Below are 16,620 nucleotides of genomic sequence, written 5' to 3'. Positions count from 1 at the left end.
AGCCCATCCATACATTTTATCCATCAATCATCAAATGTAACCTATTCATTTCCAAATTAACAAGACGTTATCATCAATAGTCACTTATCACTTGATGGCTTACCCCAGGTTTAAATGTAGCATCAGGGAAAAATAGGCAAAAATAGTCAGAATCATTGGTAAAATGGGCCCCTGCATGGAGTCTGCATGGACATGCAAGTATGATTGAAATGTCAAGACAAGGTACGGTGTATAAAATTCTGTTTTAAGAGTGAAGCGAAAGCTGCTTGACCTTGGCTCCACTAAACTACAGCGATGGCTCTGCAGAGACAATTTCACAGCTATCTGACAGCACAGGAATCTTTGAAATCAATCCATTTCACTTCAGGCAGGCTGGGAAGGGGGAATTTTTTTTGGCAAAACAAATTCACAATGTGGGCAAGGGAGTCATGCTCGGTGGAATCCCTCATGGTTGAAGAAGCCATTCGCTGTCATGTTTAACATGTTTCCGCTATGCTCTTTTTGCTCAGAAACACATGTTGACGGGGAGCCTTTTTTTGGAACAACACACCGATATTTCTTCTTTGAAGGTACAGATAGGGAAAATAGTGGCACAGTGCATGCACAAACTAGCACACACTCAGGTCGTCACGGAACACACAATAACCACTGTATTCAGGAAACAGCATGGAACGTCAAAAATGAAAAGTAAAATGCACAGTATGCGTGTTCACAGTATAACCATTCATTAACAATGGACTCACATCCAGCCAGTCTCAAACCATGCTTTTAAACAGTTTTAACAATAGCACAACAATGAATGCCAAAGAGTTTTCCGAATGAAAGGCACAATAGTTGAAGCAACTTTTTCTTTCTTTTTTTTTAAGATGACAGTAGATTCATCCTTTTGTGAAAAAAAATGTTCATCAATTCAATTTATTTTCCACGATATCTCGTGATTTAGAAGAGAGCAAGAAGGTAAAGTACAAAGAGTGCTTTGTATCTCTCTTTCTCTCAAGTCTGTCTACTTGAACACCAAGTATTGTCCTTTCATTGTGTCACCAGAAGTGCACAAACCTGCAGCGGACTGTGAGCTAGAGCTTAACAACCAGTCTGCTGTGGTAAGCATTGTGATGTTATCACCTGAAGGAGGGAGAGAATGGCAGAGGACACATGACAATCTGCACCAGCTCTACAGGGTTCTTTGTCCTGCATAGGGACACATATTCAGTGCTAAAACCACAAAAAGTCTATCCTTCCAAGATTACATTTTTCAGTACACTTTTGGGAGCGTGTGTTGGTTTCTAATAGGAGCGTCCCTGTTTGCTTAAACAAGGGATCAGTTCTGAACACAGGCCCCTCACCTGAGTCAATAAGCCCATACAGTACAAACCACATGCAAAGTGCAACCCTTCTCATACCATGGGCTTTTGAATAATTACATCTAAACAATTACTACAGTATTAGTATCGGATTAAACAAAACAGGTAGTTCTGATCAAATCTGCCCCAAAAAAATAGGACCTTTAATTTTGTATAAAAAACTATTAATTCCACCCCTCTGGTCACTTATTCACGACTGAGTAGTTTGTTGTGGTATATTCATATTGTTGATTAGATGTTTGGAAATAGAAAACAGATCCCATTTTCAACGGAGTAGCACCTGCAGATGTTTTATTGCTATTCAAGACTTTCACAACTTAACAGATGCATAAACGCTACACAGGAGGAACCTTAACGTTAAGATGTCCCTCTCTGCCGGGCATTGAGAGCTGGCAGCCAGCACATCTCTCCCCGACGTCTACTGTATTTAGAATTGGAGAGAGGCATTCAAGTGGAAAAGCCCTGTCCACATACCTTCAGTGCCATTGGGTGTCATGGAATTGTTATTGATATGGGAGTTGTCGAGGCTGGGACCATTAGGAGATTCGCTGCTTCCACTTACTCGGCTGTGAGGACTGGCAAGATCCTGCATTTCCATAGACCTGACGAGAGACACACACACACACACACACACACACACACACACACACACACACACACACATACGTAATTACACACATTTCGCAGGATCCATTTAGAGACTATTCATGCACGGCAGAGAATTAATTATAGTTTTGTAATCAGTTATATTGTAATTTTTATAGAATGTGAAAACATATATATATATATATATATATATGTTTTCACATTCTATAAAAATTATATTATTTTTTTTACAGTAAACTAGATATATAAGTGTGGGGTACTGAAATAAAATTAAGGTTATATTTGTTTTAAGACAGCAAAATTAAATGTGGTCCAATTGCAGCTTACGATCAACATTTAACTCTTAGCAACATTTAAGTTTAGGGAAAGCACTGTGACAAAACTATTTGTCTATTATTAAGCAAGTAATACATGGTCCTAATATTTAAATGTCTCTCTGTGCAAATTATTGATTTTTAAATTTAAAGTGGACAATAGAACATGGTCAAAATAGTAAGAATTGACAACAAAAAAAGAATACTCCAAAGACAATTCACATTTAAAGATAAGACAAACCAAACATTTACAATACACAATTTAAATCTCAATTTAAAACATTTCAATTAACTAGGATGCTTCAAACTGATATGATACTTGATAAGAGTGTGGTATTCATATTTTAGAAGCTAAACATGTTCTGTGATGTGAGGCTCTGGTGGAGGTGCTTGTTAAAAGTGCAGCACTCTGACTTATTATAAGAGCCTATGCCTCAGTGACAGGAGAGGAGAAGTTCTCGAGGCATGTGTTTGCTCTGGCAAGGTCCTTAATTGTTGCTCTGTTTATACTAAAGACCACGCCACTGAAAACATTATTCTCTCTGCTCATTTGTGTGCTCAAAGGATTTGATCAAGCGTAGACGATAGAGGGTAGAGAACAGGCAAGAGTGTTCTGAGAACACAGCCGCAAATTCAAACTCACATTAGTCTTTGTCACTGCGCCCAATGCAATACTGTGCTAATGAGATTACGGCAAAATGTTGTACATTACACTGCCATCTCCAATTAGATTTAAGGACCCAGAATATCTCTGTTATCGATAAACATTGGCCTTTTGCGTTGCACCACAAAGAAAAAAAATGTTTTATTCCATGCAAGTGCAATCTGATGGGGTGAAAATAATATCTTCTGGTTGCAATTTCATTTATGTTGTGATAAAGATTCTTTTTTTAACTACTCTGAAAACAAACAAAAAAACATTTATATGAAATGTTTCTATTTACTGTGATTTAGGCCTAAGTATTACATTTTGATAATTTGATTATAATTTAACCACAAGACAATAATATTTCAGGACAGATTCGGTGAGACTATTCCTATCTCCCTCTCACAGCTGATACACTTCTAGCTGTATCCTCCTTTTCCCAGAAGAATATGAATTTACTCCTCTCCACAGATTCTCACCCCCAAAAGTAGACAACAAAACACAAATACAATTATAGACACCAGAGGAACCTTCACAATGAGGTTACCGTTACCACGAGGAAATGACTGTATTCGATTTACCAAACCGTCTCCATTTCTCCCTACTTCTCACACTCTCTCTCCCTCTCTCTCTGTCTCCTCTCTCTCCCCCAATCTATCTCTATTTCCACCAGTTAAAAAAAAACCAAAAAACAAAGAACTGAAACACATCTCCCCTCAGACCCTCAACTGTGGTTAATAAGTCTTAAGAAGCCTCACTGTGACTCTCCTACTGCCACATAAGGACCTGCATCTGTCTGATGCTCCTGGCACCAACCCAACTCTGCCCTTACCTGGAACTGGAAGGCTCTGAATCATCTGTACCACACTGCCAATTTCTTTCCACCTGCCCGAGCAGAAACAATGTCACTCCTTGTTATTTCAGCTCAGTGTCACTGTCCAGACCCATCCATGACACAATAGAGGTTGTCTGAGAAAACATTATTGTTATTCTCCAGCAGAATGGGAAGAGAGGGGTAAGCCAGGAACAGAGGCACACATTGTCTCTGAGCTCGAGCCCTCTCCACTGTTGTTTCCTCCTCCAGGTCTTCCCTCCTCCCAGAGCGAGCGGAGTGCAGCCAAATGACGGAAAGGTGATTCATCATTGGTCTACGACAGCTGCAAACTGGATTAGCCCTCCCCCAATCAACATGCAAAGCGGCTTAGCCAAGGTAAGCAGGAAGGGGGGGGGGGGGTGGAGGGGGGTAGAAGGGTGAGGGGTGTGTGTGTGTGTGTGTGTGTGTTGGGGGGGGGAGTGCCTAGCCCGAGGTAGCTGGTGGAAGATGGGACATGTTGAACAGAGTCAAGTCAAGCATGACACCCCTAGCATCTTCAGCAGATCTTTCATCTGCAATTGACACTATCTGAAATTTATCTGCACTCCCTCTCCCGGCACACTGACAGCTCCTAATGACCGTCAGGGCTGCTTCCCGCGGGCCTGCCCCGGCCTGGGGCCTCAACACACTGCTCTCAGGGACCTCAGAAGCCCCAGAGCCCCCTCTATGGAGAAAGAGAGGGCTGCAAAACACACACACAGAGGCACGCGAACACACACACATATAGTACTCCCTCTTCGAACACACACACACACACACACACACAGACACACACACACACACACACACACACACACACACACACACACACACACACACACACACACACCACACACACACAGACACACACACACGCACAGGCACTTGAGAGGCCCCCAGATCAACGGTGCATCTCAGACAATGAGAGAGACTGGAAACAAGAACAGGGAGAGCATATGGAGCCACATATGTTTCCTATGATGCTACGAATGCCTCTATTACTCTCCTTTAGCTGACAGTTACATTTTGCTGTCCACTCGTGCTGTGTTTGTCTCTCTCTAACATCAAGCAGAACCATATACCTGAGAAGCTATAACACTATATCAGATTTGACTTAGGCCCACCATGGGAACCATAGGATCCAAAAGAGGTCAAAGGTATTCAACTGGTCAAAAAAAAAAACAGAGAGAGAGAGAGAGAAAGAAATAACATGAAAAGTACTTTTTTTGAAAATCCCGGCATGAATTTTTAATGGCTGACTGTTTACATGAGCCAAGGTAACCTGAGCCGTATGGTCTTAAGGTCTTTTATTTCTACACAGGCTTTGCTCTTCGCACCATGGCAGAGCCTTCATGAATACTGTTCCTGCATTAGTTTCCCCATTCTTCCCTGTCGCTTTCAGCGCAGCCATCTTAGCCCAAATAATCATTACATATCACCTTCACTGCAGACACCGCGCTTACGAATTACAACCTCCTATGTACCCTCTGAAATGCTTGACGATTCTCTAATGGAGGAAATGGAGGGAAACTACAGAATTATATCTGCACTGAGTGAAAGTCCAGCGAGGTAAAAAATAAATAAAAAAAATAAAAAAGAGAACAGAAAGAAAGAGAAACACGTTTTCCCACAGCACAGTAAGAGACTGAGACAGAGTAGATACTAGAGAGAGAGAGAGAGAGAGAGAGAGAGAGAGAGAGAGAGAGAGAGTGGTGTCAGGCATGTGGTGACTGGGGTTTCTCTGTAATCAGTGGTGAGGGCCTATGAATCCATGACCGCGGTAGCGTCTCAACCATAGCCTGCTCATAGCCTCCCAGCAGGTGAGACACGCCAGGTGAGGGGAGCGGGGGAGAGAAGAGGGAAAGGGGGGAGGAGGAGGGGGAGGAGGAGAGAGGGGGGGGGGATTTAAAAGCAAAAACAAGCCCTTCTTCTGCACCGCTAAATATTTATTGTTTAAAAAAGACTGCATTCAGCATCTTTGATGTGCTTTTCAGTTCAACCTGAACTGCCAGGTCTTTGAAGCTGGCAGAACAAAGCCGGGCTAGATGAAGCGTTGGAAGTGTCATCAAAAAAAAAAGAAAAAGGGCCCAAACACGCTTCACTCACACGGCTGTTTGCAAGGCTTTTTGTTTCGCTTTACTTATTTCAAGACCGGCGTTTCCACAGGCAAACGCGGCCAGGCTTTTAGCATTGATCATCGCAGTATGCAGGCTGTCTGATCTGGTTCAACACACAACCAGGGAGTGAATTTACCTGGATTAGTTTAATAAGGACATTTCCCTGGATTGTTTCAGAGGGAGAATTTACCTGTTTTATTCTTTTATGAATCCGGCTTTAAAGGGATTCATATAATCTATATGATTTGTAGCAAATAAATACCTAAGTATTTCACAGCCACATATCATTAACATATACAAGGCTACTACAATAGTGGTATTATTTGTGGTAAAAGGATACATACGATTTGACTTCATAAAAAATGAACAAAGGGAAGATGACACCAGAATGGGCATTGGAGACGTTCATAAAATCATCATGGAAGCTTAGTGTATATCTTCTCCCCACCCCCTCCACCCTACGTTTACAAGATTTTAATTTTATAGGGCATAGAGTGCATATTCCTTTGAATTTTACAGACTATGCAAACCATGTGTTGTGAGTTACAAGTTTTGAAAAACAACGCTTTAATCAAAATAACTTTAAAACAACTAATCCCCACTTAAGCTGGTCAGCTGAATCCACATGGTGGCCCAGGAAAAATAAATCCACTCGCAAAGAATGTAGATGCAGACAACAATTGGATACAGATGTGAGTGGAATTAGACACAGTTTACAAAACGCTACACTTCACTTGTGTCTCTGTGCGTGGCCGAAGACATGAGGTCCGCCAACAAACGCCACACTGATTACATTTGCTTATTTCAGCCCTGCAAAACTGAGCATTTGAGAAACTCCAAAGGCCGTGCGACGTTTCTAATGAGGAAGGACAGTGCTGAATAACCCACAATAATCTAATCAACAAAAAGGGAGAAAAGTAGATAAGATTTCATTTTGTCATTTTTTGCCTGTTGTAATTGTGATGAAATTATTTTTTATTTAATAATATGTAATATGTCTCATCAAATTGTAACAATTTTAATTGAATAATAATTCTTGTCAAATACCAAATATGTGGTCATGAAGAATAAGACTAAATAAAATGTAATTCTAATATTTTCCTTTTTTGAAAAAAATAACATCATCATCAATTTGCTAGAAATAAGTTACAAAATAATGTTTCTATGGAATACTAATGAGACGTATACCTATTAATCTGGGGAAGCACATAGCAATGGCAATTTTGGATTTTGTACTTATCTGTAATTAAAAGTGTAATTCCTTACAGATGTGGGGTTTGTTGATGTGCAATTTGTCCCTCTCATTTTGTTCAGTCTGACATTGTGCTCCAGCAATTCACTGAATAGCTACATTAAATCTGTTAATACTGTGCTCTTCAACCCTCAAAATTATTTCCAGAAGGCCAGTTGGCCTTTGAGGGCCCATCAAACAAGATTTAAGGTAGACATTTTATCACACCCTCCCTACCGCCGTGACCGCCACAGAAAGAGAGAGGCAAAAACAACACAGATTCAACACCACAAAGATGAAAGGCAGCCCAATAACAGCAAAAGCACTTTCTCTCAAGACCAAGATGCCTGAACAACTTCAACTCTCTCCAATGTTGGAGTTGAGCATGAGTTCCTCACTTCAATCACACGTCACACAATTTCCACCAAAAGTAAATGAAAAATACTGGAAGTGAAAAAAAAAAATAACTGTGAAAAATTGATTTAGCTAGCTCATTCTTCAATCTACAGTGGCAAGTATACTGAGGTTGCGGAGACGAAAAAAAGCTACTTTTCTCTAGGCTACATTTCTTTCTTTGTTGTACAAAGCACCCAGAATAATCCTGTTCAAGTCACAGACACAAAATAAAAGTTCCTTTGCAAACAAATCCTGTTTGCACTTAAAACTCAGTAGCTTCCTTATTATCTCTTATACAACGTAAACATATTACCAATTACCAACAAACACATGAGTGTTACTGATAGAGAGGGGATAGAAATCAACTGAAATCCTCAAAGCTCATTTCCTGCTCTTTCAGCCACATTTTCCAGATCCAAACAGTGGCGTGTTAACAAAATAACAACCCTCTGTATTTAGTAAACAGCCATGGCCCACTAATTGCCCAGTATGGGCTACTAAAGGTTGGGGGGGGGGGGGGCTTCCATTTTCTCTGTCTGTCTGTCTGTCTGTCTGTCTGTCTGTCTGTCTGTCTGTCTGTCTGTCTTTCTGTCTGTCTCTCTCTCTCTCTCTCTCTCTCTCTCTCTAATATAAACTACTGAGCTGGGCTGTATCAATTAGCCCTCTGTGTCTTTCACCGCACACAATCTCCACTCTGAGAGCAGGACGAGGGCTCGGCTCGGCTCGGCCGGCCGCACACATCCATCCATACGGAAGGCATTGGGGCCTTCAGCAAACAATGCCTCCGTCACCGCCGACCACTCCTGCCTCCGTACACGGAGCTGCTGCTGCTGCTGCTGCAGGCGCGCAGAGGTCGGCCTACCCAGGCACAGGGAGCCCGATTCTCTCCCAGTGTACGCCTTATTAAAGCAAATACAGTGAGTAAACAGCCCAAATCAGCCCACTCATAATCCGTTAATTGGATAAACAGGCCTATTGTGTGAGTGAATGGTTGCAGCAGGCTGTCGAACACACTGTCATGTTTGTCTACATGGAGAGCAGCCCGGCTCTGCAAGCAGGCTCACTCGGGGGGTTTTTTACGTCCTGAAATCTCTATTTCCTTTTCTTTTATCTTCTGACACAAAATAAATGTTTTCAAGGTTCATAAAGGTACGTATTTGCACTTGAAGTGAATAGAACATAAAAAGAGAGAAAGAGAGAGAAAAGAAAACAACATTTTAGAGAGATCAAAACGCCTCACAGACAATAATTACCCTGACTTGTAATGTCAGTCCGCGATCACATACATTAACCGACAACATCCTTCAATTAGGACGACTCGAATTTACAGTGAACCACTCATCTTAACTACACATTTCTCCTGAGTTAGGAAGACTAAAACAGTACGAGCAGACCTCTGTGTTTTAAGAGGCGGTTGGCCGTTGTCTGGAGAGACGCTGGGGCAGAAAGCAGGGCCCTCTCAGGGTCTCCTCTGAGCATTCCTGGCTGCAGCAGATGGCATTAGATGTCAACTGCCTTAACTGTGTTGGTTGTGTTTGTTCTGCCAGTCGAAAAGGGACTCCTGCAGAGACTGGTATGTTTTGCTTGCCGGATCGGAAAATATAAACTGGCTTGAGCATGAGGATATCCTAAACTTGAAAACGCTGCGGCTATATTGGAATTGCGACTTTGTATTTTTTGTGAATGGAATCAAGATAACACCGAGATAACACCTGTTTTTTTTTATTCAAAAGGTTTGTGAATTTTTGTTCCTGAGGAAGGGAAATTGTACTAGGTAATTGTTCATGAAGTGCACACACTGAAAAACTAGACAATAGATAAGATTAATTCATTTAGAATAAAAATGAACACTGAGTAACCAGGAAATATATTTTTGCAACAGATCATAAGGAATAAGGTAGAATAATATATATGTTTCTAAACATAAACAATTAACTAATCTCAAAATGTCCTAAACGTATGGAATTCAAAACATAGTCTTAATTTTCAATACTTTTCATGTCATCACTGAACAAGTTATTTTAGGAAAGCCAAATTCACTCTCACTGTCTTATGACTGTATACTACCCTAATGCTTTCCTTCTGCATAACAAGATCCTTGCTTTTCAAATGAAGATGATGGGCTGGTAGTTACTGTATTATCATTGACCGGTAGAGCAATAATTATAAGATGTATTACCACAAAATAAGTGGTCATTCGTATTGGCCTAATGACTCAATAATGGCTGCATCTCTGGGTTCTCTTTTGCATCAAAACAATGTTAAATCTCTAATGTCTGAGAAAAACATTGCTTATACATCAACATTTAAATATTCACATATTCTTTTGATGTGTCAATCACTTCAGTCCTCACACTTCATGTAATAACTCCATTGTAATAACATAGTGTCATAACGGCATAATACCACGTTAGAACCTCAGCGAAAGTACAAAATTCAACTTGCAAAGCCAGTGACAGTCAGAGAGGTATCAACAAGACAAACAGTAAAACAGCAAACATGCTGCTTTTTAAAGTTCAAAGTTATACTCACTACAATTATGGTTGAATCCCCGTACGATAGCTTTTATCCCTTCTTATATTCTCTGTCTTTATCTTCTACGGGGCGTCTGTCCAGTCCAGTACAACAGAGAAACTTTCTAAAATAGTTCTTTAGGATTTGGTGGGATCTGTAACGCACAAATTACCGCTACAAGAGAACTTTTTTCTTTTTCATTTTAAGTGTTAGAACCCATGGAGCCCCGCGCTGTATCTCAGGAGACCGAGTCTGAGTGAGAACGAGAGTTGTCCGATTACTGCTTCAGGCAGTGACTAGAGAGTGTCTGAGGAAGAGGGAAAAAAAGAGAGAGAGAGAGAGAGAGAGAGAGAGAGAGAGAGAGAGAGAGAGGGAGAGAAAGAGAGAGAGGGAGGGAGGGAAGCAGGGAGGGAGGGAGAGGGAGGCTGCTGTTTGAAAAAGCAGAAAGTTGCTCCATGCACTCACAGGAAGACTTTTGGGGCTGGAGGAGGCACGGGGGAGCTCTGCCTCACACCGGCTCTCCATATGTCATTCACTCCCAGCTTTAAGCAATAGAGCCCCTCTCCAGATTGTATCAGTGATCCTAAGACAATGAAATGGCAGATCCCTCCACCGGCCCGCCTGTCCTCTGGATCTCCAGGCTCAGCTCATACCCCCCCCCCACCCACCCACCCACCCACCCGAGGGCTAAGACTTTTCTTTTCCCCCTTTCCCATTGTTTTTGTTATTTTTTCTTTCCACCACAAACCACACCATTTTTTCTTCTCTACGGTGTAGCCTAGGCCGTGTTGGTTTTCTACCTGACATAGGAGGACTCTAGCAGGTAAATGGCTCGTTAGCTAGGTGATGAGGAGTTTGGGTTTTTATCGGGACGGGAGAGCAGCTCAGCAGGGCTGTGTCTGTCCCTTCAGCAGTCTAGTGGAAGTCCTCCATCAACACGTACACACCACGACTGTGTGCAAGGTAATGACTGCCTTCTGTCTGCTCCAGGTTATTATTTCAACGGGTCATACTGCTACACAAGGCCATGCTGTTGATGAGTCAACCTACGCATAATCATGCTACAGTAGTGGCTTGCACAATTGATTTGATTTAATGTGTTGATTTATTTATTTTTAATTAAAAAAATAATAATATGAATATATCTAATTTTTGTAATATGTTGGCAGCTGTTTAAAAGTTAAACAGAGTTTCAATACTGAAACCAGCCTGTGTTGATTCCATTTAAGAAAACAGTCAGTGAAATACTAACTGAAACATGGAAAAAAGGAAAACAAAGAAAAAGGAAATCTTGAATTGAGGTGGTGAGAGAAATAAACACACACACACACACACACACACACACACACACACACACACACACACACACACACACACACACACACACACACACACACACACACACACACACACACACGCAGAGTCAAATGAGAAGTGTAATAGTAATGGTTACCCCCATACAGCATACATGTATTTATTGTACGCCTTCCAGTCTGGTTGTGGTAGGCTGCTGTAATGGGTGTCCAATTGTACTGTCCAAGTATCTATTCTATATGTGTTTGCAGTCGTTGGGTTGTATGAGGGAAGGTAAAAATACAGTATAACATAAGGTAGAGATTGCTAAAAGTCTCACATTGGCCAATTGTTCTGCTGTGAAACTGCGGTGTGTTCATAACCCATATATGGGAGAGCAGGTCAACACTAGAAAACCTCTGTTACGCTGGTCCGACCAAGAGGAGCCGACAGAAATAGACACAAGCAGCACTTTTCCTGATCTAAATGCACTGAGGTATTGATGTAGACCCACTGTAAATGCAAGCTCGACCTTCCCTTTCATAACCACCACGCCTACAGGTAAATCCATAGGCTCACGTTTCAAAACCAGAAAATCAAATATATTGCATTTTGAAGAGGTTCTTGATAACTCAATCGTCTAATAAATGCTCGGGGATTCTCGAGTAACTATTTCTAATCGCTGAGGGGTACACATGCCAATCGAGTTATTGCATTTACTCTCTGCCTCTCTCTCTCTCAATGAGCAGCTGTATAAAATTAGCTTGCAATGTAATTTTGCAAGTGAGTTATTTTCAAATTGCACAGTATAATTATCCAGAGTTGTTTATGTCTCGAAGACTAAACTCATATTTTCCTCGTACTCATATATGCCCTGGTGGCATACAGCATGTTTTGAATCAAGCCATAAGTCCAGCTACAGTTTTACTAGCAATGTTTCGAGGATGTTTTTATTTCCACGCGTCATGTATAAAGTTTAGAGTTATCGCATATATTTTATACCGTTAAAGCTTTGTATTCAGTTATGGCTAACGCAGGAAAGTCTGTAAGAAATTACAATTTACTGCATTTGTTTTCCAGGTATGGTTAACAGCCAACTATCCTGACCTATTCAATTAAGAATTCCAGAAACATAAATCAACAATGACATATGTCATACATGGAAGCAAAGCACTAAACAAAACCACAAACACAAAGATGATCTACAAAATTAGCGCAATCAAATAATTTTGCCTGATCGTACGGAAATACATCTGCCAAATGGGAGCTTAACAAAAGCTGCACTGATACTGTTCGACTGACATCAGCACTAAAACGTTACTCGCCAAAAACTATATCAAGCAAGAAATTTGAGAAGTGAGCTAAGATTAAATGTGAAGCCGTTCTTTATTAAGGATTATCTTGATGGGACTCTATGGTCTTCATGTGGGACTATAGGGATGCCTCCCTGCAATTTAGAGTGAGGAGAGATCTGTGTCCTCCGCTGCCAACAGGTTATAAACACATGACTATAAACTACACATCAAATGTTGCCTAACATCAACATGGTTGAATCTCTAGTCAAGATAAGGGATGGGAGCCCATCAACTTGGCACCAGTCCATTGATACAGCCTGTTCTGGAATGTTGTACTTTTTCTTTTTAAATATATGGACTTTTTTCCTTTTTTCTTTTTTCTGTTTCATGGTAGAGCACATCGAGGTAACATGAGTTTACATAGCTTGACAAAGAATGAACAAACAGTGTGAATGGGGCGAACGGGTGTGACAGGGGATCAAGTGATGCAGATGAAACAACATGCTAACACTCTGGTGACACACTTGTAATATTTTCATCTGCATATGCTGCAAATTTGTTTGGGTAGAGCTACTACCGTGTTTACACAATGTCACACTTTGGGGGGGATCAGGTTCCTTTTCTGACATAAGTCTCAGTGGAGCGCTACACCCAAAACCTTCCCCCAAGATGGGAAACCTGAACTTGAGATAACTTGGGATAAAACAACAACTTTATACAGGCATTACCTGGTGAAGTGCTCTTCTATTGACTAAGAGGAAAATAAAGTTTTCTAAACCTCACAACTTTCTCCCTTCCCTTGACACACCAGGGACCCAAAGGTTGCTGAATGGTAATTTGTCAAGTAGCTGAGCAGCTGGTATTAGATATTCTGCGCTGCCTTTCTTGTGTCCCCTCTTTCTCGTTGAATGTGTACGGTTTCCTTTTCCAAATAACTGAGCTACAGAGAATGCCCTTGAGTAAGGCAACTTCATGTTGAAGAGTGAAAGTGCTATAGTTGATACAAAAAAAAATTAACTGCATTTTTATACATTTAATTCATTTATTAAAGCCAACACTTTAAAAAATGACTGTCTACTTTTAAATAGATGGACCTGAGGGTGTATTCTATGCAGCACAAACAACATATTTTAGATCTTTCATTTCAGTAGTAAATAAAGCCATGTTTTCTGTGGAGTATACATTGTAGCCTACAATAAGTGACAGTTGTCTGTGCTTCCTACTGTTAGTGATTTTGTAATCTTTAAATACAGTAGCAACAAGGTCCTACTAATCAACCAAAGATTGTTTGATGATTAAGAATAAAAAGTACTTAATTACAATTGAAGAGGAGTCTATCTCTGTGTGCCAATCAGAAAAAAATAGCCACAGTAAAGAACTAAACCATCTATCTAAACACAGCTTTCATTTAACTCCAAAGACAATCTTTGATGATGACAAGTTGTCACCACAAAAAAAGGTTTTGACAGCGCAGACAGATAATTTTGAAGTCCCCCAAGGTAAATTAGTAGCGAGTCAAGTGCTTTCAAGTGGTGAATGAAAGTTCGAGTGAAGCCAGAAATCCCCATAAACAAACATCAGGTTGGTCTGTCTGGCAGTGGAACAGTGATAAAAGTAAATACAGCACATACCTCCACATGAAAATACATTGGAGTTTTCCTCCTCAGAGTGAATGGAACAAAGGCTACGGTTAACCTCAAAAGACATGACGTACTTTAAATTAACAATCATGACCTGATTGTAGCGGCCATGTTGGTTTCAAACAAAACATAGGGGAATATGTTTTGAATTAAGTGGAAACCCATTTGTTCCGATGAGTAAAATAAAATATACCAAACATAGAAACTACAGGCTTGTCTGTCTTATCATAAAGACTTTAACAATATGCAGAATTACTTCTGCCAAACTATTGACACTGAGGATTTTGTCTGTAAGACAGTGTGATAAGTGTGTTTTTGTTCAAGAGAACACACTCCGGACACATTTACCCGTGAATGCACCACGTCTGAGAAACTCTGGGCTTTACGAGGACTGAGGCACACCTGGGGAAGGTCTATGAGGACCCCCAAATCCTCAGACAGACACTTTACTGCTCTCCCCTGGCCCGAAAAAAGCCAAACAAGCACACTTCAGAGACCTATTACTATTACTCAGAATGAGGCATCGCTACAGCCGGGACTAACTCTGAGTATTACACAGAGAAAATGACTGCCTGTTCAAAGATGTAGAAGAAATAAATGTGTGGAATATAGTGGGGAGTTAAATGAACTTGGTTTATCATCAACAATAATCATTCTTGTAAGCCTCTTATCCCTGGATTCACCTTTCTCTTTGGATGGCTACAGTATGATTCACCAGCATTAGCCTCTGGTTGATTCATTGGCAGTACAAGGGATACAATGATGTGTAAGAAAAATACAATGGATATGATATGTATATGAAGCACATTGTTAGGAGAAGTGTGCCAAATACATAGTGCACTGTTTCAAGTTGGAGATAGATGCTAATCAAGATCATATTGTGTTCTGTCCTAACACAGGATACTGACTTTGCACAAATTCAGTTGGCTTGCATTAATGTTACGAAAATATCCAAAAGGCAATGATGCAATTGGGACTCGTCCAAGACTAATTATCTTAGTTTAGATCGCATTTGTGTCGAGGCATGCTTATTTACATTTGCCTCGTTAAACAAGGCCAGGGCAAAGATTTAGTTTGACTAAAATTGTGGCCTTTTGTTTGGGGGAACCTTTGCAGGGCCTCAGTGCTGTGTAATGTATAGGCAGGACGGGTAGGCCTGCCAAGTTGGTAGTCGCATGTTGGATGGCCCTCTGCCTCCACCAATTTTCAACAAAACAACAAAGCTCTCGTCTGCCTCATCTATTCTGCATCACACTAGAAGCTAACTGCTCTCATATGCCGATCCCCGAAACACAGCTCCACTTCTCCACTTCAGACTGGGATGCTGCTCTGCTCCACTGGTGCAGTTTACAATGACAACAGGAGGGGTTCACAGTCAGAAAAAAAGTTAGCATTGTATTAGGTTTTTAGAAGATAGTGCAAGATAGCATTAGGCATATTCCACAGACTTTTGAGCAGATGTATTGAACTGTAGCCCTAGCAACTCTTGGGACTACTCAATATGAAGTCTTAGGGTTCCAAGTGTGACAGAATGTACTGTACACTGGGCAAGAGGAATGACATGTCAAAGTTGATCATTCGTCAAACCTCATTCTGTGTTTGCGCCCTAAAACTATTTTAACCCAAATAAGGCACCACTGGAATCTGGGATTCCAGAATAAGGAGAGAGTCGCCGCCACCACTAAATCTAAATCAGCTGCACCCTAAAATACCAATATGTTTGGTAATAAATTTTCAGCGCCCCTCTAATGGCCCTCTAATGCGAGCATGCTGAGTGGACTGGAGCATCCATAGGAACATTTGTCAGGGCTGCCCCAACTGTCTAGGGCTGGCCCCTGACTTGCGTTTGCCTAGGCGTCCAGAAATGTGGCACTCCCCATCTCCCTCCACAGCTGCCTCCCCAGTTGGGCCCAGGTCAGCAGAGAGCCAGGGGCCAGAGCACTGATCACCAGGCCCCAGCAGGAACACTGCCCCATGGGGAGGGGACCGTACCAGCGCTGGGGGCTTAGGTTCAACACACCACCAACTCCCAATGGGAAGAGAGCACAAACTGCAGAGGTTAGAGAGACGCAACTCCCTCCTACTACCTACTGCCCCCCCCCCCCCCCCCCCACCCGCCTCCCTCCCAAAACCCCCTCACCAACTCTCCCCCTCCTGTCCAGCTCCCTCCTCCTGGCCAGCCCCTATGACATTTGTGAAGCCGGGAGCCCACATAACAAAAACACATTAGGCAAATGTCTGGGGTCAAACGTCTGTTTAAATTGGCCAGATGAAAGCCACTTTGATTGGGGAAGTGCCATTCTGCTCAGTGACTAACTACAGTTGCATGGAGAGCACTGCTTTGAGCCAATGGC

General features: G+C 41.5%; 1 protein-coding gene across 6 annotated transcripts in view; it reads right to left on the bottom strand.

Annotated features, from left to right (window-relative positions):
- The window catches only part of eya1 (EYA transcriptional coactivator and phosphatase 1), a 44,960-nt gene extending 34,736 nt beyond the window's left edge, over positions 1-10,224 (bottom strand). For 3 of the 6 annotated variants that reach the window (XM_083681057.1, XM_083681058.1, XM_083681059.1), the window contains exons 1-2: positions 10,057-10,224; positions 1,836-1,963 (exon numbers count right to left, since the gene is read on the bottom strand). In XM_083681057.1, coding sequence (XP_083537183.1) covers positions 1,836-1,959 — 124 coding nt within the window. In that variant the 5' untranslated portion in view covers positions 1,960-1,963; positions 10,057-10,224. Of the gene's footprint in view, positions 1-103; positions 200-1,056; positions 1,123-1,835; positions 1,964-3,759; positions 3,843-10,056 lie in introns of those variants that run through there. The other 3 variants (XM_083681056.1, XM_083681061.1, XM_083681060.1) reach the window with 3 other exon arrangements.
- Positions 10,225-16,620: the final 6,396 nt, after the last annotated feature.

This window comes from Argentina silus, assembly GCF_951799395.1.
Source record: "Argentina silus genome assembly, chromosome: 1".
Lineage (NCBI taxonomy): Eukaryota > Metazoa > Chordata > Actinopteri > Argentiniformes > Argentinidae > Argentina > Argentina silus.
Note: the sequence above shows the minus strand (reverse complement) of the source record. Positions and strands in the feature narration are given on the sequence as shown.